This window comes from Bos javanicus, chromosome 14 (genome assembly GCF_032452875.1).
Source record: "Bos javanicus breed banteng chromosome 14, ARS-OSU_banteng_1.0, whole genome shotgun sequence".
NCBI classification, from domain to species: Eukaryota; Metazoa; Chordata; class Mammalia; order Artiodactyla; family Bovidae; genus Bos; species Bos javanicus.
The window spans coordinates 2,459,223-2,486,432 of NC_083881.1; the positions used below are offsets into that span (position 1 = coordinate 2,459,223).

Consider the following 27,210-nt stretch of genomic DNA (forward strand, 5'->3'; position numbering starts at 1 on the left):
GGTGATTCTGCTACACACCTGCATACGCCACCCCTCACGGCCACGAGCCGAACCTCAAAACACATCTGTTTTCTCACATGCTCCCCCAGCACCAAACACTGCTGCCCTCTTTGTGCAGAGGGGAAAACTGGGGCCAGGCAGGCCCAGTGACTGACCGCAGGTGAGAGGCAGAAGGACGAGGCTTGGAGCTCAAAGCTGTCATCCCCAAATGTCCCCAGCACCTCATCTGAGGCCCAGCCCTCCGTCTCTCCAACATCCTGGCGGACCAGGCGGGGGACAGAAATCAGCCCCAGGAGGAGGGTCCCCAGGCTCGGGACAGAGGCGCTCCACAGCACGACCCCAGCCTGTCCTGGATCTGACTCTCTGACTCTCAGTGTGACCCCCGGGGTGGCTCCTCATCTGCAGAGAGGCCAGACTACACCCAACTCTAACCCGCTCAGGGCCTCGGACCTCTGACGGCTCCGACAGACCCTCACGACACACATAGACGGTTTCACATACAAATTCTGGGCGTTCATGGATCCACTGAAACCACCCAGGACCCTAGACTCAGAACCCTGAATCAGAGGATTCAACCAGAAGAACAGAAGATTCTAAGAGCTTCCTCTTACAGAACGTGTATTTGAATTACCTGATTGCCCACCTGCTCCGTCAGGTGCCTGGGGGAGACAGAGGCTAGGCCGATGGCCCACACCTAGAGGCCCTGCCTGTGGTCTGAGGCCACTTCCCCACCCATGCCATGCCCAGCCTGCCCCCTCCCCAAACCACCACAGGCGGGACAGAGCAGCCATCGCTTCTAGACATGGGGCCCGCTGGAGCCCAGCTCCCGTCTTGCTCCCGCCCCAGGTGAGGGAGGCCCCACCCAGAACTGACCGTCAGCTCTGACCTCACGAGTGGGGTCTCTCCTCCCTCCCCACTAGGAGGGCCCACCTTAGCCTCTGTGCTGCCCAGGACCCACTATGGCTGCGGTTGGGGAGGGGCTCTCCACGGAGCCCCCGGGCTCTGCCCAGCCCCTATGGCTTGGGGCAGGGGAAGTGGACGGGGGTCTCTGGTCTCCTCTCCCAGGGCCTCTGGGGCAGCTAGCCCCCATCTGCTTTTCCTGTAGTGAGGTCTACCTGTAAGTTTTTCGCACAGAACATTCTGTAGCTCACGGTGCTGGGGGACAGCGGCATTGCATCAGCTCCCAGCTCCCTTCTCACCCAGGGTTGGGTGGGGGGGAGTGACAGTTCTGTCACCCAAGGGTCCTGACGCTGCGAGTCTCCGAGGCCCTGCCTTCCCAGTGGCCTTCCTGTCCCCAGTCATCAGAGAAGAGCCCGGGGGTGTGACTCCTGAATCAGGCTGCTTCCCATCCAGCCCTGCCCCGTGGTGACTGGTACTCCCCCTTGCTTCTTTCAGCCACAGGGCGGGGAGGGGGCTTTTATCTGCCATAGATGCATTCCTAACTGCTTCACTTTGATTACGGGTCCTTGTGAGGAAGCCCACCTAGGCCCGGAAGCCGGTCTGGGCTCCGTCCATGCAAGAGATGCTGCCACTGCTGTGGCCACCACCGTGACGGTCAGTCACCACCATCATCACCATCACCGTCATCATCACCATCCCTGTCGTTATCACCATCCCCGTGGCCACCACCGCGACGGTCAGTCACCACCATCATCACCATCACCGTCATTATCACCATCCCCGTCATTATCACCATCCCCGTGGCCACCACCGCGATGGTCAGTCACCACCATCATCACCATCACCACCATCATCACCATCACCGTCATTATCACCATCCCCGTCGTGTCCACCTGCGTCCGTGGCTGTAGACCAGCCTCCCCGCCAGAGCGCGCACTCTCACACCCCCCAGCAGAGAAGGGCCTGACATGGAGGGTCTGGGACAAGTACCCAGGATGGACACTGAGCTCGTGTCCTGAGAGCAGGTCAGGCAGGAGCCAGAGCCTGGAGGCTCCTCGTTGGAAGGAAAGCAGGGCGCGGGCCAGGCATTCAGTTCAACCCTCGTTCCCTCCCCTGACTTGCCCAAGGTCACCCAGGAGGAGACGGGAACCAGATGCTCAGCCATCAGAAAACACCCTTGACCATGGGCAGGCGTCCTGACAGCCTGGAACCAGGCCTTGGCCCCCACCCTGCCTGACTCTCTCACTCTTTCCTCAAACTTCAACCCACGCCCAGCCCCTCCCGCCCGTCTAAACACCTTCGAGGTCTGGCCTCTGTCCTCCTGACATGGCTTGTAAGCAGGAAGTAGCCAGCAGGTCCTCCCAGGCGCTAGACACCCGCAGCTCCACGGGAAGGAAGGGGAGGGCTTGGAAGGGGCCTTGCTTAGGACCCAGCGCCCTCCCCCCACTCCCCATCAGAAAGTGAAACCTCCCTGGGACGGGCGCAGGGAGGCAGGGTGCAGAGGTCACAGGGACAGCTGTGGTGTGTGCTCAGGTGGTGGGTGGCATGTAAGCGGGATGGGTGCCCTGACTACTGACCCCCGCCAGTGAACGAGCCTGGTCCCACACTGAGTCCTGACCCTGGTCACACACGAACGTTGATCCTCTTCGCAGACTGAGACCTCACCTGTCACACAATGAGCCCCAGCTCTGGTCATCACTGAGCCCTGACCCTGGTCCCACCCTGAGCCCTGACCTGCATAGCCCTATGAGATGGCAGCGAGGGGCTCGCAGCTCCTCACCACAGGCGAGCAGGCTGAGGCTCAGGCCGCGGAGCCCCAGCCCTGGCTCCCGCAGCTGGTCCGCCGCGGAGCCCGGATCCGAGCCCAAGTCCTGGACTCTGAGTCTGGCACTGTTGTCTCCGACCCACCAGAGCTCCCCAGGGCCTGGCCAGGGCCCTGCGGGGGCCACACAAGAGAGATGGCAGCCTCTCCTGGGCAAGTGCCCTGAGGCCAGGGGCAGAGAGGGTGTGCCCAGCGCTGACAGAGGGCTAGGGCTGGCAGGGTTAGAGGGCCAAGCTCCCCTGGAGGCTCTGAGAAGACAGCTTAGGACAGAGCGATTGGGGGGGGAGTGACTCCTTAGTGGGAGATGACTCACTGCGCCCCCTCAGCAAGGCCAGGGGTCCTGGTGGGGCAGGGAGCAGACACCCCACCCCCAGGGCAGACCCCCACCCGCGCCAGGTCAGTTCTCTGCAAAATGCAGGCGGCAGTCATGGCTGTTCCTGTGAACACTTTGGGCCACGTGCTTCTGGCTCCAACTTTAGAAAGACAGTGAACACACACACTCTCTATGACATGACACCGCCGTGGGGTCTGGGGCTGTCCCTACACAAGCACGCTGAGATCCTCGAGCAGCAGGAAGGGTCAGGGTCACTCCGAGCAGGACCCTCTCAGACCCTGGTCCCGTCTGCTGGTCACAGCTGAGGGGCTCTGAGTCAGACTGGCCCACGAGTTCGCCCGTCTCCGAGCAGACTGGTCTCCAGGCCCTTGAGCGGGGGCTGTGAGGACTGTCCCGCTAGCGCCTCTGTCCGGCTGCCTGGTGGCCACTGTCCGCCCACGCCCTGGCGCCCCACCCCCAGGGCCCTCCCCACTCACCAACCCAGAGAACTGGCACCAACTTTCCGGAAAGCCACTGTCCTGGCCAAAAGAAACAGCGTCCCTCCTCCCGTTCCCACCAGCTGCCCGCTCCCCAGGGCAGTGGGCAGTTGTGGGGGGGCCCCGTGGGCAAGGACCCTGCCATCCTCCCACCACCCTCAGCCGGGCTTTGTCCCTGCTGCCCAGGTGGACAGACCAACGCCAGGGAGGAGGCAGGCTGGGATGTGTCCAGGGCACCCTCAAGAGGCAGGGCCCAACCCCAGCTCCCACCACCCACCATACCCCATCAATGGCAAGGAGGGGCTCGGTGCAGAGAAATGTGGGGGTCACCCCCACTGAGTGCCTGGTTCAAATCCTGGCTCCACCTGCCGTTAGCCAGGTGGTCTCAGGCCCCTGCCTTCTCGGAGTCTGTTTCCTTGCCTATAAGAGGGAAGGACAGTACTGACTGTACATCCCACCCCACCCCAACCCCTTCACTGACCAGAGACGGCCGCCCGGCCCCTGGAGGAGAGGTTGGGGTGGGGGGCCGGTCAGCAAGAACAAGAGGAAGCTGCAGTGGAAGGGGAGGGGTCAGCCACCAGGAGGAGCACCCTGTTTATAAGAGGGGTGCAAAGCACCCTGGAAGGCCCCCTGGGGAAGCCGGGAAAGGCAAGAAAGGGGGCCAAGTGCCTTGTGATGGAGCCAGGCCAGCCTGCCCACCCATTTTTCAAATGAATGGGCATTTGCATTTATTGATCTCCTACTATATACCTTCACATATACTGAGCATCAGAGAGAAAGAAACAAGTAAAATTCTGGCCTCATCTAGGGGAGCTAAACATCCAGATAGAGACCGAGTTGATGCGGGAATCCAGACAAACAACCCAGGCCCCAAGTGCCCTCATTACCCTGGGGCTGAGAGAAGCCAGCCAAGGCAGGCTTCACGGAAGAGGTGGCCTCAACGCTAGGGAGGATCTGGACCTAGAGAGACATTGAGAGAACAGTGTGGGCAAAGAGCTCGCCGCTGCTGCCCCCCACCGCCCCTGACAAGACAGTGAGGAGAGGCCCCTCTCTGTCTCAGGGCAGGGGGTGGAGCCTGGGAGGGCCTGGCCTTGAATTTTTGACCCCAGGCTCTTTGATGGGACAACATCTCTGTTGTTGCAGTTCGGAATCAGAATCCTAGGATGGGTGATGTTTGGGGTCTGGGGTCTCTGCCCCCCTCCCCAGCGGCCGTCGGTGCTCCTGCCTGCCCAGCGCTGATACCACGCAGCAGCTGGAACGTGCCCGCCCGGGCTCTCTTCTGACCCCTCACAGGGACGGGAAGCTCACCGCCATCCGTGGGGGACGGTGGACGGGACGGTGGACGGGGCTGCTGCAGGGGCCCTCCCCTCGCGGCCCTGCTCCCACTCCAGGGCGGGCGAGCAGAGCGCCAGCGTCCAGGGCCACCCTCTAAGTCCTGCGAGCCGGCAGAGACAGACACAGCATGCCGGTCCCACGAGGCCGCCCGGAGGCCGGGAAGGGCCGAAATAGAAAGCAGGTCCCAAGGCCCTGCGGGGGATGTGGCCGGCTCTTGACCCGAGGCGGCCGGTCCTGCGCTGCCGCGGGAGCCAGCGCTCAGCCCAGCCCGGGGCTGCCTTGGTGGACGGGGCTGAGGACAGGGCCCTGGGCTTGGGAGAGGCCTGGAACCCGCACTCCCCGGCCTGTTCCCGGGATGTAGGGAACTCTCCAGTGTGCCCGGTGGATGGTTCCAGAAGCTTCCTCAGAGGACACAGACCCGCTCAGCAGCGCATTTCAGACCTGGCCGGCTGCCTGGGCTCAAGCCCCATCTCTGCCCCTTCCCAGCTGTGTGACCTTGGCCATGGACTCCTCTCCATCAGACAAGGATGGTGACAAGGGGGCCTCAAGGAGGGGCTGGGGAACACAGAAGTGCTCCGCCCGTGCTGGCATGTCGGAAGTTCCAGATACACGGCAGCCGCTACGGTTGGGTGTCCTCACCACTGCTTGAGTGACTGACCCCCTAGACCTGTCTTCAAGCCTCAGGTAGTGATCCAGCAGTGGTCAGTGTGGTGACTGCTGGCATGTGCCGTATCCCAGTGTGCGGGACTTAACGGGGGACAGGCAGAGCCCCCCAGCGCGTCCCCAGGCCACCACGGACCAGGGTTCACACCAGCACTAGCCCCACCAGAGCCCCTCCCAGCTGGGGCCAAGTGTCCTGAGGGGGCCGTGGGGGAGGGAGCGGGGCTCCAGCTCCAGAGAGACCCCCTCCCACCCTCTCCCATGTCCCCGGTAGCCCCTGCATCGAACAGACCCAGAGCACCTGCCTCTTCCTCCAGCCCAGGCGTCAGCATCTTCTGGGGGTGGGAGCTCCCTGGTCCCCACCTTGCCTCCCTGGGGCCACTGTGTGAACCTGGGGGAGGCCAGGGGAGGCCGCCTCTCCCTGCGGGGGTGGGGGAAGAAATGGGCCAATCCTCAGGTGCGGGCTGGAAGGGACACGCGGGCAGCTCCCACATACAGCGGCAGCCCAGCCTCGTCCGCTTGTCCCCCTGCAGCCTCCCCCAGTGTGCCCCTGGGCCCACTTCCATCCCACCCCTGCGCTTGTATCTCAGGACTGGCCCAAGAGCTAGGGCTGCCGCACGGGGGTCCAGGTCTGCTTCCCGCCAGTGCCTGCAGCAATCCATTCTCTGCGAGGGTCTCTGTCACTCTCTGGGCCTCAGTTTCTGCACCTGTAAAAGTCGAAAGCGGCCCAAGATGAGCTCCGAAGGGCTCTGGGTAACAGCGGGGCCTGGAAGAGTAGCTCAGGGAACCAAGGGGGCCGGGGGCGGTGGTCCCCACGCCTCAGAGCGCGTTCCCATCCTCACCGTGCTCCAGGCCCTGCTCGGTGCCCTGGACGTGTCCCAGTTCCACCCGTCCAGCCCTAGCAGCCCTGCGCTACTTAGGACACGGGCTGGGGGAAGTGGGGCATCTCAGACACCGCCTCCTCACCCCTGTCACCCCCTGAGAGCCCGCCCGGGCTTCTCCAGCTCCCCACCGGCGGCTGTGGGCCTGGGGCGTCCCCACCCGCGTCCCACATGTGGAGGCAGGAGTGGGTGCTTCCTGAGAGGAGAGGGACCTGGCCTGGGGCCTTCCACAGGCCTTAGTGTCCCCGCCTAGTGGGGGACACCAAAGGTCAGAGCCCGAAGTGAGGGGTCCAACCGGGCTTGAAGCCAGGGCTGCCCAAGCGACCCCAACCCAGACACACACATGCACCCACACAGCACCCCCAAGGCCCCACATGGGCCTCCCCTGTGGGTGCTGGGACCTGCCTGGGAGTCCGGAGCACAGGAGCGGGTGTGAGGCCCTCGACCTCTTAGGAAGGGTCACCTGCCCAGCCCCAGCCACCCCCGTCTTCTCGGGATCACCCCTGCCCAGCTGGCCTGCTCCCCTCCCCGCAGGCGCCCTGGCCCCACCCCAAAGGTCCTCCGGTGGGTCCTCCTGTGGGTCCTCCCGTGGCCTGGGGTGAGGGAACAGAGGTGCGGTCTGGCGCGACAGGCCCCGAGGTGCTGACAGTAGCGGCCTGGCTGTCACCCTGTGTCCCCCACCAGACCTTCCGCCCCTGGGCTGCTCAACTGCTTCTGCGACCTCGTCCCTCAGAGCAGCGGGTCCCCGGGGGTCATGAGCCCTAAGACACCATTGCAGAAGCTTACGATCCAGCCGCGAGGGTGAGGGGGCTTCTCTGAGCTTGGGGGTGGGTCTCTTCACTAGGCTGGACTTCGAGGGGCAGTCACACATGAAACTGTTCCCATCCCATCCACCAGAAGGGGTCTCGACCCCTGACCCAGGCGACATGTGACCTCTGACCCAGACACAGACAGCCTGGCCTTGAGCCAGGAGGTGACAAGGGTGAGCTCATCCCTGTGTACTCACCTCCACTGAGGGCCTCAGGGGGTCACCCCAAGCTTCGAGGGCTCTGGCACCCCCACCCCAGAACCCCAGGGTCCTACAGAAGAGAGCTCCCCGAAGTAAAGGGTGCGCCCCGGCCATCCACAGCGTCCGCTCCGCTCAGAGACCCTCCCCGAGGTTTCCTGGGGAAGCAGCCTGCCCAGGCCCGGGGGAGCCCCGCCACCCTCAGCGCGGGCACGAGCCCTGGCCAGCCCGGCCGGTGACTCAGCGGCAGTTGGCCATCTCCAGCTCATAAAATCTGCCCCTCGGATGGCTCAGCCCTCCTGCACCCCCCACAGCCTGGCTGGCTCCAGAGTGCCCCCCCACCTGCTCCCACACAGAAACAGCCCTGAGTCTGCACTGCCCCAAGCAGACCCAGGCTGCCCCTGCCTTGCCAGCCAGGAGCCAGCACCACCCCCTGGGCAAGGGACTTGGATGGGCCAGGGGCTCCCACCTCCCTCTGGCCCTCAGACATGACCGTGTTCCAAGGAGACCATTGCGGTCTGCAGGCTCAGCCCTGCTTTAGTGGGGAGCCTGATTGAGGGTGGCAAGGAAACTGCTCCAAGGACCACCCTCCCCCAGAATCTTCCATAGCTCCCTGCTGCCCTCGGAGTCAAGGGCCCCATTCTGGTCCCCAGAGGGGCAGCCGTGACCCAGTGTGGAAGTCCTCCGCTCACTCCCAGCTTCATGGCTCACCCGGCCCTCCACTCACGGGGACCCTGGCAGGCAGGTCCTGCCCCCCAAGGGCCCACCCAGGCTGTCCGCCTCCCGTCACCCCTGCCTCTGCCGGTGTGGGCTGCCCTCCTGACCACAGCAGGCCCCCTCCCGCTGGTGCGCTGCAGCATGTCCCCCACCAGATGCAGGCGCGGGGACCAGAGCCAGTCGCAGGCCTGTGAGCCCAGCGCCCCGCCCACAGCCAGCTCAGTGGGTGCTTAGCCAAGGGGTCTGGGTGGGTAGGGGACAGGAGAACAGAGGAGGCGCTCAGCATGTCACAGACTTGGCCCTGAGCCCTTCCTGGCCTTGACCCTGAAAGCCTGACCCCAGCCCGGCCCCCAGCCCCCTCCCTGCCCAGGGCATCTGTCTGGGGGAGGCCCCTCCCAAGGAAAGGCCACCCCACCCCCCGGCCCTCAGCACACTCGGGACTTTCACACAACCCAACCCTGCATCTCTACAGCACCCACAGGGGTCGAGCCGAGGCACACACGGCCCCAGGCTGGTGCCGGCCACACAGACACACTCAGGCATGCGTGTGCCCCCACGAAGCCACATCTGCCCCCGGAACACACGCGCGTGGACACACAGAGACCCGGACAGCGAGTGTTGGAGCCCTTGGTCACGGTCACAGGCGCCAGGGGGTCAGAAGGGCAGACAGCGCTGGGGAGAGGGCGGAGGCAGACCCGCGCAGGGCAGTTGGGATGGCCGGGGGCACGACCCTGCCTCTGTCCCCCAAACAGAAAAGCCCATCTGTGTGAGCCCCGCCACAGCACACGCGGTACCTGTGGGTGCCAGCTGTGCTCCCCAGGCCGGACACCGGGGGCAGGGAGCCAGGGCTGCTGCTGCCCTCCCTGCCCTTCCCAGGTGATGCAGCTGCCACGCTGCCCCCTGCCTCAGTCTCCTCCCTTGTCTGGCCCAAGGCTCCCTCCCCCAGGGCCCTGGGATCAGGCTCCTCAGGATGCTGGCGGGGGCGGAAAAGTAGCCCGCCCCGCCCCGCCCCGCCCCCACCGCTGCCTTGCCCAAAAGGAGCCCCGAGCAGAGCCTGACGTCAGGCCCCAGGAAGGTGCGGTCGGTCGGGCTGCACAGCCCGAGTAAGTGGCCCGAGGAGCTGCAGCGAGAGGCCAGCTCCTCTGCTAGACGGAGACGGTGCGGTGAGTCCCCCTCAGGCAGGCGGGGCCTCCCCTCCCTGAGATGAGGTGGTCAGTGCAGGGTCCTCACACCCCAGGCAGGCAGAGGGGCAGCGGGGGAGAAAGACTGGGAGGGAGAGAGCTCAGAGCTGGCAAGGGGTTTTGAGGTCCTGCCCTGCAGGGAGCCATTGTACAGACGGGAAAACTGAGGGCGAAGGTAAAGGTGTTGCAGCTGCCAGGCTGGGTGAGGGTTGGGAAGGGGAGCACCCGAGAGCTTGAGGGGCACCCCTGCTGCCCTGAGCCCCTCTGGTTCGATGCCCTCCTCTGGAACTTTCTTTCTTCCTTCCTTCCTTGCTTCAGCGCTCTCATGGTCATCTACTGGGAGCCTCGATTTCCCCATCTGGGTGGCCCCAGGGGCCGGGCCAAGGAAGGGGTCGGGGGACCCCAGAGGCCCTGGACAAGCCCTGGGACCGTGGCCACTGCAGTCCCCCCGCTGGGGCAGGGCTGAGCTTGAGGGACCTGTGGGGACAGGCTCCACACAGGGTGTGCCCCCCGCCCAGCCCGGCCCTGCCCTCCCCTTGGAGGGCCGGAGAAACTGAGGCCCGGGGCCCGCCCTGCCCCCAGCGCAGACCTTGCAGCTGGCACTGCCCCCGCCTGGCTCGCCGGCTGCGCCTGCCCTGAGAAGGCAGCAGGAACAGGGTCCCGAGGGGGGAGGGCCGGTTGGGAACTGGCCGGTGGCCAGGGCGCTGGGCAGGGCGGACGAGGAGCAGCTGTGCGTCCCGGGGCAGCACTGGGAACCGAAGGGACTGGGCTGGTGGCAGCGTGCACAGCCCTTGGATGGGCGGCTGGGGCTGCCCGGCGGCCCCCATAGTCTTCCGCCAACATATACTCACTCTCAGCCAGAGGGTCGCCAGGACACCCCATCCCCTCACATCTGCGTGGCCGCGGACAAGTGGCCGCCCCTCTCTGAGCCTCGGGAACAGCAGAGGTTGCTGTTTCCAAGGCCTGGCGTGTGGGGGAGGGAACCCGACGTGTCCTGAGCACCTGTTGGGAGCCTGTCCGCGGGTGACCTGATGCGATGAGGTGTGCATGCCCATCTTACAGATAAGGAAACTGAGGCTTGAAGAGCCCTGCGGGGCTCTCAAATCATCTGCTGGTTTCTTTAGCCACAGCCCAGGCCCTGGCCCTCACGGCGCTGCCAGTCCAGTAGGGGAAAAGCAAGAAACAAATAAATTTGAAGCTGTCGGGTGATGAGAGGGCTGCGAGGGAAAGAAAGCAGGTGGAAGGTGAAGGTGTGCAGGTGGCTGGGTGGTCCGGGAGGGCCTTCCGGAGGAGGTGGCACTGGGGCCTGAAGCACCCTGGGGGTGCCAAGCCTGCTCTGCCTGCCGGCTCTCAGCACCCGCTCCGTGGTGCTCTGAGCACAGGAGCCTGCTCCCACCTCAAGGCCTTTGCACCTGCTGTTCTCATCCCACCGCCCAGAACGCTATCTCCCCAGGTCCTCCTGAGGCCCCTCCTGCTCCTGACCAGTCACTCTCTAGCCTCCTCCCCCCACCCCGCCCCTGGCTGTGAGCCCCACAAGCTGGAACCAGATCTGCCTGAGGCCCTCCAGGACCCCAGCACCAGGTTCAAGGCCAGGTCTGATGCCTCTGAAACGTGTGTTTCTCGCAGTTCCCCTGACCTTGCCACTGAGCTGTGTGGCCTGGGGCAAGCTGCCAGAGCCCTGGACCTCTGAGCCCCTGGCACAGTGGGCCCTGGGGAACCTCCAGCAGCATGCAGCAGGTGCAGGGCAGAGTTCAAAGCCCAGCTTCTCCACGCCCAGCTGGGTGACCCCAGATGGGCCACCTAACCTCTCTGTGCCTCAGCTTCCTAACAGGCAAAATGAGGCCAGCAAAACCAATGTGGGGGCATCTGGTAGGAGTCGTGAGACCCTGGAAAGGGTCATCTCAGAGACAACCCATGAACTGTGGGGTTACGGCTCTGCCCCAGTAGAGGGGTGTCGGGAGCCCAGGAGGGTGTTGTGGGTGCCAGGAGCCTTCAGCAGGTGATGCAGGCAGAAGTGGTATGCCAGGTCGAGGGATTAGGCAGAGGCCAGGCGGGTGCAGCCACGGATCCTGTCCCACCGCCCCAGGGAGGCTGGCCTGGGGTAGACAGGCAGGTGCTACACCTCTTTCAGCATCAGGATGAAGTGAGGGGTGAACCAGGGTGGCAGGGAGGGCTGTCTGACATGCAGCAGGACCCCCATGAGTGGCGATGCCTGGGGCCACCTGGCCCAGAGAAACTTGCATTTCCATTAGGGCCAAGACCTCAGCCAAGGGCTCTCAGACGGTGGGGTGTGAGGATGAGTCGGGCGTGCTGGAGCCAGGTGCCCAGCGCCCAGCCACCCCAGGTGACCCTGTCCCTGAGCTGGGTGGAGGGAGCCCTGACCAGGATGAGGACCTTGATTCCAGCTGGTGCCCCCTGGGACCTTCTAGACAACCCAGAGCTAGTCTGGCCCCCTTGGGGCCTCGGTAAGGGCCCAGCCGTCCCTGGATGGAAGAAGCAGATGCTCAGACTAGCCAAAAACAGCAGGCCATGTTCTCAAGCAGATGCCATGAAACCAAGAATAATCAGCAAAATAAACAGGCAGGTGGTTCCTCCAGTAAGGGCTATTTTGGCCTTGGGAGGTTGTGAGGGTCACCCTGTCGGGGGCAGAGGCATGTCCAGGTTACTGCGTGTACCCAGAATACAATTGCGCACGGACCCCAGGTCCAGAGACGCCCACCCCACTCTCATCCCACTCCTGCTGGGCCGGGAGCCAGTGGACCTGGCTTTGATTTCCCGCTCCGTCAGTTTCACGCTGTGTGTCCTAGGGCATGACACTCACCTCTCTGGGCCCCCACGTCCTTGTCTATAAAACCCAGGACTGCCACGTGGGTGCAGAGTGTCTGAGGGCGACTGGCCCGTAGCTGGCGTTCCAGGCACCTTGGTGGGGAAGGCTGGGCCTGTCCTCCACACCGCCCCTCCTGGCTCCAGGTGTGGGAGCTGCAGAAAGGACAAGGGATCTTGGGTCACATGCCCAGGCAGCTACCTGTTGCCCGGGGCCGAGGCCAGGGCCCCTGGCTGCCCTGGCCCCATATGTGGCAGGGCGGGAGGCAGCCAGGCTGTGGGCTTGGCATCTGCCAGGCAGCTGGGCGGCTAGAGGACACGCAGGGACAGCAGCATGGATTCAAGAGAAACCGAGACGAGGTCGGGACGGACCCCCACCTGGGACACTGGTGAGAGGTCAGAGAGGCTCGGGCCCCCCTCAAGTTTCTGGGCAGTTACTGGCACCCTGAGCCTCTGGGTCTTGGCCTGTGTTTCTGGACACACAGCAAAGACGCAAAAGCTGTGAGAGGCAGCAGCGGGCACGACCCCCCGTCAGTGCCCTGGGCGTGGGCACTTGGGGTGACGGTCAGGCTGGATAGAAAGGGAGCCCCAGGAGGGGACAGGGTCAGGTAACTTAGGAAAAGATGCTTATTCCCTGGGAGCTTCACAAAGGCTCTGAGGGGCTGTGCACTGAGCACGTGGGGTGACCCGGGCCTCTCCCCAGAATGGGCAGGCAGGCCCAGGTGGACCGCCATTCAGGTGGGAGCCCAGGGGTCTCCAGCACAGCCACTGTCGTCATTACGCATCTTCCACGCAGGGGCGCCTGAAGCTGTGTATCCACCCAGCACCCCCAGCGGTCCTGACGACGCTATTTGTTGGATGCTCACCTGTCCCTTTAAAACACCAGTCCCAGAATCACAGGTGAAGGACTGAGGCTCTGGGACTTGAACCAAACACCACTGATGCGCGCCAAGGGCCGGGGGAGGGAGAATGACGGGGACCCACGGGCCCGACGGTCAGGGGGGCTGGGTGGGCTTCCTGGAGGAGGTGTTAACCCTGCTGGGAAGACTGATGGTAGTGAAGGCGGAGCTGAGAGCAGAAGCCGGTTCAGGTGCTGCGACACTGAGCGGGCTGCACAGGGGCTCGGCCAGCCAGGGAGGGCCCCGAACGCCTGGGTGAGAAAGGGGCCTCACTCTGCTGGCCCTGCAGACTCCCGCAGGGGTTCACTCAGCCAGAGAGAAAGATGGGTGCTGCTCTGTGCCCAGCCGTCCTGGGCGCTGGAGGAACCGGCCCACCTGAATTGCTTGCAGTCAGGACAGTGGGACAGTCCTGGGCTGGAAGGAGCCGGGGAAGAACACCCAGGAGAGTCAGCCGAGGAGGAGAGAGAAAGCCTCCTGAGGAGCTGGGGCCTGGAGGAGGCCCTGGAAGTGTCAGGAAAACTGCAGGGGCGGGAGATGGGGCGGCGTGGGAAGGGCACGGAGGTGGGGGGTGCCTGAGGCGTCCTCCTTCAGTTGAGGTGCAAGGAGATGGGGGGACGGGGTTCCCCTAGCTTTGCTCAGAACCTCAGGCTTTTCCCAGGAAGGACCCCTGCCCCCACAGCCACATCTCTGTAGGCTAGTTGTGGCCAGATGCCTGGGGGTAGGGGCATATCAGGGAGGAAAGGACGACCTTCACCCCCCATGCCTCCCCAGAGGCTCTAAGGGCTCAGACCTGTACGCCCAGAGGGGGAAGGGGAGCAGAGCACCCCACCCGCTCCCTGCCCCACCTCTCCACACCTGCACCAGGGGCTCAGTCTCAGAGAAGGCCCACAACAGCCCTGAGAGGCAGCGTAATGCAGCCGTTTCAGTCCCCACATCACAAGAGAAGAGACTGAGGCTCAGAGAGAACCCCTGCAGGGCCAGAACCCTCACCCAAGGCCCTGCAGGGCTGTGAGGGGCATGGGGGCCCGGGAGGGAGGCCTGCAAGGTCGCCTCTGGCCAGAAGCCTGCCTCCCCCTAAGCTGTATCTGAGCACCCAGGCTCTTTGCAGTGTTCAGCCTCGGTTTCCTCTGCGTAAGTAGAGCAGGCCAGGAGCCAGTGGGTGAGGAGATACCACCACCAGCACCCACTCTGCCTGGGAACAGATGCCACGCACCCACTTGGAAGCTGCAGAAAGAAGGTGCTGCAGCTACATCACTGCGGGCAGGGAGGCGGAGGCTCAGAGAGGCTAATCAACACCGGGGCGACTGGTGGTGAGTGGGGACCGGCCCACAGCCCACACCTCCTCCACTGGTTACTCTTCTTGTTGTTCAGTTGCTCAGTCGCGCCCGACTCTGCAAACTTGTGAACTGCAGCACACCAGGTTTCCCTGTACCTTCACTATCTCCTGGAGTTTGCTCAAACTCGTGTCCATTGAGTCAGTGATGCCGTCCAACCGTCTCATCCTCTGTCGTCCCCTTCTCCTCCTGCCCTCCTGCTGAGTACCGTTACTGTTCATTTATTCCTGCGGTGCCCACCCACCTGCCCACCCCCAGCTGTCTAGCACCAGCTGTGACATCGCATGCCAGGTGTGGACAAAGGGGTGAGGGGCCGTGGCGGAGAGAGAGTGAGACAGCCTGAGCCTGGAGGCTGGCAGGAGTGTGGGGTGGGGTGAGGCGGGGCTGATGCTGAGCCTGTGGTGGGTGCAGGGGGCGCTCGGCTCAGGGCTCGGGGGTCCGCCGGAAAAACTCTTACTTGACCAAAGTGGATTCAGGGGGTATGAGGCCCGTCCCGTGGCGCCTCAAGGAGGACGGGGAGCTGAGGCAATGGAGACCAGGGGCGCAGAGACGGAGTGTCCTCCCTGAGACCTTGCGGGGCAGGGGCTGCTTAGCCCAGACACTCCCAGCCTGGCCCCTTCCCAGCCCCAGACCGGGGAGGGCCCCAGGCCGTGGGTTCGTGGGGCCACAGCTGGTCCACCGCCACAGGGTCCAGGGTCTCACCATTCGAGTTCCTCATCTTACAAAGCAAAAGCGATGCTCAGTAGGTGCCCCAGAGAGTGGTCACTGCGTGTTCTCACCGTGAGAGGTGCATGCCGGAGGTGGGTGAGTGGGCTGGCACGGTGGGGGTCAGATCACACAGAGACAGGCAGACTCGGCAGCGGGCAAAGAGGAGGAGCTGAGGGTGTAGGAAGCCAGGGCCGACGGCCCAGGCTGCAGCCGTGACCCGGGCTCCACGGGACAGATGCGCAGGTTCCTGGTGTTGCCGGACGGAGCTCCGTGTGTGAGCAGGGTCTGTGCCCAGGGTGGGGCCCAAATGCCGCTCAGACTCTCGCACCTACGCATCAGCATGTGCTTGACGGACGCCCTCCATCCCCACCTGCCTGCCTCTGCAGCCCCGGGCCCGCCGTCCCGGCCCGTGGCCTGCAGCGAGCTGCTGGCCTGCGTGCGAGCTGTCCCTGGGGGCTGTCCCGGGTGGGCGGGCTCCCCGGGGCCGGCGTCACCCTGCAACTGTCTCCCAGAGGAAGCGCCCTGGGATGTTTATCTGTCTCGGACCGTGACACGGACACAGACCCTGTGCAGACACATCGGCTAACTGAAAGCACGTGGAGGGGAAGTCAAAAACCGGTCTGCCGCGTGTCCGGGCCAGCTGCGCACTGCCCGGGTCTTGGCAGGGCTTCGGGCTTTTCCCAGGAGAGGAGGGACACGTTGGGGGCACCGCTCTTCTTCCTGGGGTCCTGGAGCCCCCGTGTCCTGGGGATGAGGCCCACAGCCCCACGGCCCAGCCTGGTGACCTCCCCTCACTGCCCACTCGTGCCTACAGTCTCTCCCTGCCCCAGACGTCCTTCTCACTCCCCAACTCCCGGAGCTGCCTGCCAATGGGCTGACACATCCAAGGGCCCTGTGTGTCTGGGGCTGGGGACCCCAGGCAGAGGACAGTCCTCCCAGAGTGCCCCATGAGTGGAGGCCTGGGCCCACTCGTGCCAGAGGGGACCCGAGGGGCCAGCCACGGTCCTGGGCAGCATCAGACTCTTTCCAGACGCCTCCGAGGATCAGCAGATGCCCAGGGCCAGGGTCCCAGAGGCGGAGGTTCAGCTGGTGCCACCTTCTCAGAGTGGAGGATAAAGGTGGCCTGCCGGGCCAGTGCCTCCCTCCAGGCTGGGTTGGGACCTGAGCCTTGGCTAGCAAGCACTTCCCTGCCCTGCCCACCCGCTCCGGGCTGGGCTTTCAGTCCCCAGTCCCCCGGCAGGCTGGACTTCCGCTGGATGGAAGCTGCCAGAAGGAGCCTGCTGCCCAAGGACAGGTAGTAGCCGGCCAGGGGAGTGGGCAGCGGGCGGGCTGTTCACGCAGATGCCTCACTTCCCTTGGTCACCACGATGGGGGCGTCTTCCCTCCCCCTATAGTTGGGGAGGCACACTCTACCGGGGACCTCCCCTGTGTCCCCCTCTCCTCCCTGTTTCTCCCCAAAGCCTTCTCCTTTCTCCTGAAAAAGCCAGAAATGTCCTTATTTGGAGGATCAGCCCGGTCCAGGGTGGGGGTGAGAGCCTGTTAACCCTTCATTTATAAACAAAGGGATAAATCTCAGCAAGTTAAACAGCTCAGCAGGAACATAAACAGAGTGGGCGGCTGCAGCCCCCCACCCACCCCCAAGCCCGAGTCTAGGCCAGCAGGCCAGGATTGCGGCGTTTATTTAACTCACGCCCTGCTGCTGCTGCTGCTGGGACCTGGCTCCAGGCTCCAGCCGCAGCAAGCTGCCCCACGTGAGTCTCCGAGACAGCAAAGGTGGCCGTCTCTCCGGGCTGGGAAGAATCCGGGGCGGCCAGGGGCTGACTCTCAGCTCCCCCAATCCCAGGCCCTTGGGCAAAAGACCCATCTGAGGACCCTCACCCAGGGCACTGACCTGGTGCCAGCCATGGAGGAGGTGAGAACGGTTGGGTGGCCCGGAGGACAGGGGCCAGGATGCACGGGCGTGGGGACTTGGGGCTGGGCCAGCCATGGGCACAGCTCTCACGGAGCAGAACTTTCCTTTGTTTGGTACCCACCAGTGTGATGCTCTGCTTCCCCGGTGGCTCAGATGGTAAAGAATCCGCCTGCAATGCGGGACACCTGGGTTCGATCTTGGGCTGGGCAGATCCACTGGGGAAGGGAATGGCAACCCACTCTAGTATTCTTGCCTGGAGAATCCCATGGACGGAGGAGCCTGGCGGGCTACAGCCCATGGGATCCCAGAGAGTGGGACACAACTGAGCGACTTTGACTCACTCACTCAGTGACGCACTGAGGACTGCTGTGCTCAGTTAACCCTCCCAGAAGCTCTGCAGTCCCAGTGATATAGACTGGGGACTCATCATGAGGCACAGAGAGGTTAAGTGACTTAGCTAAAGTTGCACAGCGATTGAGGGAGGAACTGGTCTGGAGACAAGCCTCACACAGCACACACACTTGGCCTTCCTATTACCTGTTGCCACACTGGCCGCCTTTGTCGTGTCTCAGTCCTGGTGACAGTCTTGCAAGGCTTTTCATCTCCCGTGACAGTGAGGAGCAGGTTCAGAGCAGCTAAAGCTCCATGCTTCAGAGGAGCAGGTTTAGCATGCGGCTAAAGCTCCATGCTGGCAATTGCCAGGGCCAGGCCAGGCAGAGGTACCACGACAGAAATGTTGGGGTGCTGGGTGGGCAGCCGAGCCAGGTGGGGTCCAGCCTCCGGGCAGGGCTCCAATAACCCCAGGGTAACCCGATCTCCTTCCTTCCAGTCCGGGGGAGCACTGGCCACCGTCATGCCCTCCACATCTCCCGCGGGGCCCTCGGCCGGGGCAGCCCCCAATGCCACAGCGGCGGCAGCGGCGGCGTGGACCAATGTCAGCCTGCCGGAGATGCCCCTGTTCCACCGGTTTGCCCAGCTGGACGAGCAGCTGCACGCCAGCTTCCCGGGCCTGTGGCTGGCGCTGATGGCAGCGCACGGCGTCATCTTCCTGGCAGGGATGGTGCTCAACGGGCTGGCGCTCTATGTCTTCGGCTGCCGCACCCGGGCCAAGACGCCGTCGGTCGTCTATACCATCAACCTGGTGGTGACCGACCTGCTGGTGGGCCTGTCCCTGCCCACGCGCTTCGCCGTCTTCTACGGCGCCCGCGGCTGCCTGCGCTGCGCCCTGCCGCACGTCTTCGGCTACTTCCTCAACATGCACTGCTCCATCCTCTTCCTCAGCTGCATCTGCGTGGATCGCTACCTGGCCATCGTGCGGCCCGGCAGCTCCCGCCGCTGGCGCCAGCCGGCCTGCGCCAGGGCCGTGTGTGCCTTCGTGTGGCTGGCCGCCGGCGCCGTGACCCTGTCCGTGCTGGGCGTGACGACCGCCGGCGGCCCCTGCTGCCGCATCTTCGCGCTGACCGTCCTGGAGTTCCTGCTGCCGCTGCTAGTCATCAGCGTGTTCACCGGGCGCATCGTGTGCGCGCTGTCGCGGCCCGGCCTGCTGCACCAGGGCCGCCAGCGCCGCGTGCGGGCCATGCAGCTGCTGCTCACCGTGCTGGTCATCTTCCTCGTGTGCTTCACACCCTTCCATGCTCGCCAGGTGGCCGTGGCTCTGTGGCCCGGCATGCCACACCACGCCAGCCTCGTGGCCTATCATGTGGCTGTGACCCTCAGCAGCCTCAACAGCTGCATGGACCCCATCGTCTACTGCTTCGTCACCAGCAGCTTCCAGGCCACTGTCCGTGGCCTCTGTGGCCGGCATGGAGCAGAGTGCGAGCCCAACAGCTGTGACGTGGTCAGCGTCCACAAGAGCTCCAAGGGCTCAGCCCACCATCACATCCTCAGGGCCAGAGCTCAGGCCGTCACACAGGCCCTGCCTAACGGGCCTGACGCTTAGTCAGCAGGACACTGCAAGGGGGCCAAAGGTCTGGACTGAGCTGGGCAGGCCAGGTCGGGGATAGCACAGATACATGCTCTACTAGAGTGGCAGATTGGGTTCATCTTGATCGATTGATGATGGCTGCCCAGTGCTCTGACTGGACATAGGGTCAAAGGCCACTGTGCTGTGATTGACTGGCAATGTCTGCCACGGGCTCTAGAGAGGACATGGCGGACTGAATGCTGGTTATTTGCCATCCCTAGGGTATATGTCGGAGAAGGCAATGGCACCCCACTCCAGTACTCTTGCCTGGAAAATCCCATGGATGGAGGAGCCTGGTAGGCTGCAGTCCATGTGGTCACTGAGGGTCGGACATGACTGAGGGACTTCACTTTCACTTTTCACTTTCATGCATTGGAGAAGAAAATGGCAACGCACTCCAGTGTTCTTGCCTGGAGAATCCCAGGGACGGGGGAGCTTGGTGGGCTGCCATCTATGGGGTCGCACAGAGTCAGACACGACTGAAGTGACTTAGCAGCAGCAGCAGCAGGGTATATGTTGTGTCCACTGAAGACCCACAGGGGGAGCCAGAAGCTGGCTTCCTACTTGGATCATTCTACCCCCAGAAAGGGTTCCTGCAAAACAGGGACAGAGACTTTTAAGGTACTAGGAATTTCAAAGCGGGTTTAAAAGGTGACCTGAAGAGGTCCTCTCCCCACCTGTCCCCCGTCATCTCCCTGCCCCACAGAGACAGAACAGCTAAAACAGAAAGGAAAAGGGACACAAGTGTTACGTGAGCAGACGAGAGGGGTTCACATCTGCAGGGCCCACACTTGAGGTGCCCGTGAGTCACTCAGGAAGACGGGCTGGCCCCGCGGGGCGCGCCGCTGTGAGCCCCCTGCTATCTGGGCTGACACTTGCGTCCTACAAAGGAGACGCTATTTTCTACCCCACTCCGGGGGAGGCGCTGAGTGGCACACGCAGGTGCCCTGGCTGGGCGATAGGCAAGTCAGAATCAAAAGCCAGCCCCACCTCTTCCAGCGCCCCCGTGCCTGCCCCATGGACACAGCTCACATCTTCCCAAAGCCCCCCCGCTCCAGGGACTGTCTCGGAAGACCCTGCCTGCAGGCCCAGGAGGGCAGTAGACTCCCAGCCCCATCCTGTGGACGCGAAACCAGGGACAAAGACAGAGTTAAACGCGGGCCTGCTGGCCTAAGGCCACGTCTGGCCACGCACAGAGCCCTTGTTCTCCCTCTTGTCTGGCTCATCATGCCTCCCTGCCTTTCCTGCATGCATGCATACTAAGTCGCCTCAGTCATCTCCGACTGTTTGCAACTCCATGGACTGTAGCCCGCCAGGCTCTTCTGTCCAAGGGATTCTCCAGGCAAGAATACTGGCGTGGCCATGCCCTCCTCCAGGGGATCTTCCTGGCCCAGGGATCGAACCAGCGTCTCTTAAGTCTCCTGCATTGCCAGGAGGGTTCTTTGCCACTAATGCCACCTGGGAAGCCCCTCCCTTTCCTGAGAAGGGAGTATTTCTCTGACTTGGTCCACTGGTCGCCTCCTCTGAGCTGGACTCCAGGATCGCCTCCATATGCCTTCTGTTGAATGTTCAAGCTCCCATGAGCCCTCTCTAGACTGCTGTTTCAGGGGAGGATGGCTATTTTGAGAGAGGAGCTCTGAGTTTCCCAGGCACCTCTAGCCACCAGGCTCCACCCTCACACACGGCCACCAGTGAAACAGGTGAGACAGAATTTGGCCCCAGATTTGCCCCTTGTCTGCAAAGTCCTACGGGATCAGTGGCTCCAGGCAGAGTCCCCTGTCCCCCAAGATCAGGGCCCTGGTGCGAGGCCTGGATGGGAAGCAAGAGGACCATTTATATCCCCATATATCAGATGGGAAAACTGAGGCTTAGGGAGGGAAAGGACCTTTCCAGAGTTATAGAGTGAGTACTCAGGCCAGACTGCGCGGCCAGCAGGATCAGCTGGAGCCCCGCGGGGCCAGGGCCTGTGACCCCAGGACCTTGTGGGAAGGCTAGGGTGGGGGTGCTGGAGCCTGGGGGGATCCAGGGCCTGCTCAGTGGGGTGGTAGGGGTGCTGGGCACAGATGCTCAAGAAGCAAAGGGGTATGGTTGTTAGCATTAGCACCAACATCCTTGGCCCTTCCTGTGTGCTGGAACAGTGTGGAGCCTCCCCCCACCTCCCAGCTCAGAGCAGGCCCGTGACTCCCCAGGGACCCAGGGCTGCACGGGGCACGGGAGGGGCCTGGGTCTTGGAAAAGGAGGACACGGGAGTGGGCTGTCTGTTCTGCAAAGCCTGTGGTGACAGCGATGCTGGCCCCAGGGAGGGGCACTAATGGTGGGTCCAGGCAGGGAGGCTCCGACAGCTCTGTCTCTGCCAGGCCTGCAAGCTGGCATCTGGGCAGTCACACGGCAGAGGAGGGAAGGTCCGTGCCCAGTGCTTGCCCCAGCCCAGCACCACCTGTGGCCCTTCCTCCAGGGTCAGAGTCCTGATCGATGTCAGGTTCTCACTTTAATTCATACTAGAGAGTAAACGGCTGAAACTAGGTGACTTTTGCGCTTCGGGGTGGAGGGGTTGCAATTCTTCTGGGACAATCCCTGCCTCTAGGAGGAGGGGGCTCTCGGCAGACACTGATTGGGTACCTACTGGGTCCCGGGTCTGTCCCACCCCGCTTCACACGCATTGTCACGCTAGTCCCCACCACGTGTGGAGGTAAGAGCCCAGGGCAGAACTGGGATCCAGATTAGGGGTGGCCAAGCCCCCTCCCCTTGTCCCACATGTGAAATGCCACCGTCCGGCCTGGGCTCCTCGGGGACTGGAAGACCGTGGGGACGCAGGAGGCCAGGGCCCCAGACGAGCCTTCCACCGCCCTAAGAGTAGTCTGATGGTCTCGTGCAGAACCCTCGCTCACTGGCCTCAGTTTCCCCTACTCTCCACTTCTCCCCCTCCCCTCCTTGGGCTTTCAGCTGGTGGGCAGGGGGCTGGGGGCGAGAGGTTCACCGCATACGACTTTGTCTGAGCCCCCCCCACTTCCTCAGACACTTGCTCCCTCCTCCTGACGGCTGGCTCCCTCCCACTACAGTGTCCTCCACGGGACACAGGCTCCGGCCGCCGCCAGAGGCCAGACTTGTTCCCACGAGGGCTGGGTGTGAAGCCTCCGCACCGTCCTCTACACGGCCTCCCTTCCCAGATTTCTGAGAAGCCCAAGTGACGTGAGGTGGCCTGTGTATTTATATCTGATGTAAACAGTCTCCTCAACGAGGCTTCCTCATCCTGAATTAAAACTGTTTATTCAAATCCGTGCCCTTGACTCAGCGCCCTGGCTGGCAGGCAGGGGTCGCCAAGAGGCACTGAGCCAGGTGGGGGCCCCCGCGTGCCCCCAGTATTGTCACTCTCCTGTGGCTGGGTGGTGGTGGTGATGGGGTCGTGGCTTTGCCATCGCTGCTGGGGGCAGATGCCAGGGCCTCGCTAAAGGATGAGGTCGGAGGGGACACAGGTGGTACGGTGTGGGCAGCGTGTGGCGCGGTAGCTGTGTGCCACCCTGGCACACACAGACCAGCCGGGTGAGCGTCCTCACTCCACCTTTGCCCACGCTCTGCCTGCCCAGGGACAGAACGCGGACCTGGGCAGGTTAGCCAGACTGTCCACAGCATCCGACCAGATCCCTGAAGGCACGAGGTTTGCGGGAGGGGAGGGGTCGGTGGGTCAACAACGAGGGAGGGGCTGTGTTGCTGCTCCCAGAGCGAATTTACAAAGCAAGTGCCTCCGAACCTCCCCCAAAGCCTGGGTGTTCACCCCCATCTCCCAGAGAGGGAAACTGAGGCTCCGGGCGTCCAGGAGGGGGCTCGAACGTGAGCTCCAGGTTCACATGCAGCCCAGGAAGCAAGGGTGAGGAGGGCACTGCCTGGGTGGGGTCGTCACTCTCGCTGTCTGGCACCCTCGGAGGCCGGAGGCGTCTAGAGGTAAATATTAGGGTCTGTTTAGATTAAGCTCCATTAATAGCAGGAAATGTCCCTGGGCGCCCGCCCCAGCTTCCTGGAGGCCTCTGGTGCTTGAGCAGAGGCGGGGGCCTGCAGAAATGGGTGTCCCACCGATGTCCTGGCTTACACCCTGTCCTCTCCGAGTCCCTCCGGAGGCTCAGTGTCCACCCGCCCCCGCTGCCCTCCCCTCCTCAAGCCCCGGGTAGGGGAGCTCAGGCAGCCGTGGGTGTGAGGGGGATCCCTGAATGAGCTGAAGACACCCATGGGCTGGTCACCCCCCAACATCCTCCCACCCGTGGGGCAGGCCTCATGCCCCAAGGATCTGTGTTCCCAGTTCACGAGAAAACTGAGGCTGGGTGATGGAGTGGGGGCAGTCCAAGGCTATCCAATGCCACCTTAAAAACGGAGCTAGAACTCCCCACCTGGATCTGCGTGACCCTGGGGCTGGGGCCCACCACCACCTCCTGAACCCCTGAGAGGAGCCAGGAAAGCTGTGGGCCAGGGAGGCGGACCCAGTCAGCAGAGTGCCAGCAAACAGGAGGGCGCCCTGATGCTGGGGGAGGGGCTCCCTGTGCTCAGGGGCTGGGCAGGCCTGAGGAAATGTTCCTGCCTCCCTGCCACCAGCCTCGGGCCCTGCTGTCTCCCTGGCTTGCCCATCACCCCTGCCCCCGCCGGCTCCACTCGCAGGAGGAGGGCACAGGGCTTGCCCACGGCCTCCTTGGGGCACCTGTTCCCTTCCTGGTCTCAGTCTCCACAGGCCATTGCCCTGCCAGTCTGCCTAGGACCAACCCCGACTGTCCTCCTTGTGGGTCCCTCCCCCAGGCCCCCAGGGCCAGCACCCATCCCGCTGCAGGACAGACCACAGGGCCCAGCTGTGCCCTCCAGAGTGGCTGGCTGCCCACCAGCACCCTTAGTCCCTTGCTGAGCCCTCGGGAACTGAACTCCCCCACCCCCGTTTCATCCTGGTTCCCCAGATAAGGCCAATGCTGTGCACTTCACAGGGCCCAAGGGAGCCTGCAGCCTAGGGGAAGAGCTGGGTGGTGGGAGCTCAGAGCCCCCTACCACACCACATGGGACCAGCCAAGTAGATGCAGCCTGGAGGGCTTCTTGGACGAGGAGATGCTCAAGGTTCTTCCCTCCTGGTCCTCACCTGGCCGGCCTGGCTTCCAGCTCTCCAAGGTGGGCCTCTGTTGAGGTTGGGGTTTTGGGGAAGTTTTCAAGTATCAAGTGCCTGACAGGTTGGCAGGGCCAGGGCCTTTCAGCCCCATGTCACAAAAGAAGAAACTGAGGTCCAGCGGGTGTGTGGACAGAAGCCCATGCACTGGAACCACACACACTCATCCCAGCCCAGCTCACCCGTGAGTCTGCTGACTCTGGGACTCCTCCAAGCCCCGGCTCTGCCCCCTATAACAGGAACCTACTCCCCAGACCACAGGTGCCCCAGAACTGAGACCGGAGACAGCTCTCACCGGGCTTGAGACAAGGCCTAGGAGTCCCTCCAGGTCCCCTTGCCCACTCCAGGCCCCAGTTTCCTTGTCTGTCATCCAGAGCTCAGAACAAATGGCGCCCGGGGTGTTAGACCCTCAGCTCCCAGGTCAGAAAGGACTGAAGTGGGAGATGCTCCGTGTCTCTGAACTAGCCTGAGGCTCTGCTCGCCCTGCCCTGCAGCTCCTCATCTTCTCGGGGCCCAGTCTTGGGCAGAGAGGTGACCTCATGAGGCCTGGGATCCCCAGTCACCCACCAGGGGCACCCCATGGCAGAGTGGGGGCTCCTAATGGGGTCCAGATGGAAGTAGGGGTGAGGCGTGACCTCAGTGTGCTGAACCTTCACATCCAGAGGCCATGGGGGTGAAATGCACCTGTGTACCCCAGGGCCTGGCCACCATTGGCCTGGGGACCTGCTCCGTGGAGGAGTTCCGGGGCCTGCGAGGGTCTGCCTGGCCCACCCACCCCCATGGGCGCCACTCCCAGTGGCCTGCTGGGGACTGAGGGTCAGGTTCTAGGGCCCGGGGTGCGGTCCAGGGCTCTGAACCCTGCTCCACCATTTCTCCAGAGCAAAGCTGTGGGGTGCAGCTTCTGGGACCTTGATGCCCGAGGCTGACGGGGTGGGTGCCACAGCCCAACCCCAGGGCAGGGGTAACATGGTGTCCCACCTGCGTCAGGCTGCTTGGCCACACCTGCTTCTCCAGCCACAGGCAAGACACAATGTCCATGAGCCTCAGTTTCCTTCCCTTCTACCAAAGGGTGTGTGTGTGTGTGTGTGTGTGTAATATGTGTGTGTGCATTAGTGTGTGTCTGTGTGCGTCTGGATGTGTGTGTCTGTGAATGCATGTTGTGCCCATCTGTTTTGTCTATGTGTACGTGTGTGTGTGTGTGTGTACTCTGTGTGTGTTTTGGGTGTCTGTGTACCTGTGTAAATGTACACGTGTGTTATGTCCATGTGTTTTGTCCATGTATACATATGTACTTGTGTATGTGTGTCCATTGTGCGTCTGTGTGTATATGTACACGTGTGTGCATTGTTGTGTCTGTATGCACGTATGTGTGTATCTGTGTGAATGTAGACGTGTGTTGTGTCCATATTTTTGTCTATATATACATATGTAAGTGTGAATGTGCATTGTGTGTGTGTAATATGTATGTATCTCTTCCCACAGTACTCAGCAGTCAATAATTAGTGATTAAACTGAGCCAAGGGCTTCCTTTCTGGCTCAGCTGGTAAAGAATCCGCCTGCAATGCAGGAGTCTTGGGTTTGATCCCCGGGTTGGGAAGATCCCCTGGAGAAGGGAAAGGCTACCCACTCCAGTATTCTGGCCTCAAGAATTCCATGGACAGTATAGTCCATGGGGTCCCAAAGAGTCAGACATGACTGAGTGACTTTCACTTTCACGGGAAAAGAAATAATGAAGACCTTTTGGGGCTTCCCTGGTGACTCAGTAAAGAATCTGCCTGCAATGCGGAAGACCTGGCTTCCATCCCTGGGTTGGGAAGGTCCCCTGGAGGAGGGCATGGCAACCCACTCCGGTTTTCTTGCCTGGAGAATCCCCATGGACAGAGGAGGCTGGTGGGCTACAGTCCGTGGGGTTGCAAAGAGTCGGACACAACTGAGCGACTAAGCACAGCACAAACCAAGCTAATGCAGGAAATGGGGCTTCCCTGAGGAAGACCCCAGCACATCCACTCATTTCCCTCCATTCCTTCACAGCGTCCCCTACCTTCCTGTGCCAGCTGTGACCTGAGGGCCTCCCTCCCAACAGGACCCCTGCCCTCCCCTTCCACACGCATGTGTGCATGTGCACACACACGCGTGCACACACTGGTCACAGGGACTGAGACTCCTCCATCCTCTCATCCCTCTGGGTTAAGCCCTGTCTTTGACATTCTGGCCTCAGGCAGGCAGGACCCCTGGGTTCTCGGAGCTGCCAATGATCTCAGCCGACTGCCTCCCAGGCTGGCCCCAGCCCCTCGGGCCGATTCCCTGGGAAGGCCGGTTGGATGGAGGCGTCTGGAGGCTGCGGCCACCAGGTGGCACTGCTGGCCCGGGAGAGGCACCCGAGGTGTCTGCCGTCCGCCGGGACCCTGGCCGGCTGGGACCTCCTGATCGTCTCTACCATCTGATCCTTGAAGGGCAACCCTGGAAGGCTGCCTGGAGGAGCTGCAGCTCCCTTATCCTCCGGGGAGAAGACTGACACTGCCCCAGGAAGCCCCTGACCCCTTCAACTATTCAAGGCAGCCCCTCATTCCAGCCAGGAGGGAGGCTGGGCGGGGCGGTCGTGGACGGGGAGGAGCGGAAGTGAGCCAGACCCTCTTGGTGGGCTTGGAACAAGGTCGACGACTCCATGACACATGGGGATGCTGGCATCTATGGGCAGCTAGGGCTCCCCTGAGACCCTGCCTCCTCCTCCAGCATGCGATCCAGGGAAGCTGAGAGCTCCTCAAGGCCATATGCGGTTCCCCAGGTCAAGAACCTCATTCACTGTCTCATGAGCCCAGAGAGGGTCAGACAGCTGCTCTGAGTCACACAGCCTGGCAGTTGAGCAGGAGAAGAGAATCGTAACCAAGGGCTGGGCTGTCCAGACAAGCAGCACTGGGCATGTCTAAGCATAGTGCTGCCACCAGCCCCAAAGCCAGGCAGGGAGGAAGCAGGATGGACACACAGGTGGATGCTAGGGAGCGTGCCCTGGGTCTGAGTCTCTGCCTGGTCAGGCAGAGGGGACAGGCCTTGTACTGGACACAGAGCGCAGTGACCCTAGGCCCTGGCCTGACAGCCGGGTTGTGCCACTGCCCGTGCCCCCACCTGCC

The 27,210-nt window shown here is 63.0% G+C and overlaps 1 protein-coding gene across 1 annotated transcript; it reads left to right on the plus strand.

Annotated features, from left to right (window-relative positions):
• Positions 1-13,099: 13,099 nt before the first annotated feature.
• Positions 13,100-22,230, plus strand: GPR20 (G protein-coupled receptor 20). The gene has a single exon (XM_061438459.1). The coding sequence runs from the start codon at positions 17,674-17,676 to the stop codon at positions 18,925-18,927; it is 1,254 nt and encodes a 417-aa protein (XP_061294443.1). The 5' UTR covers positions 13,100-17,673; the 3' UTR covers positions 18,928-22,230.
• The last annotated feature ends 4,980 nt before the right edge of the window (positions 22,231-27,210 follow it).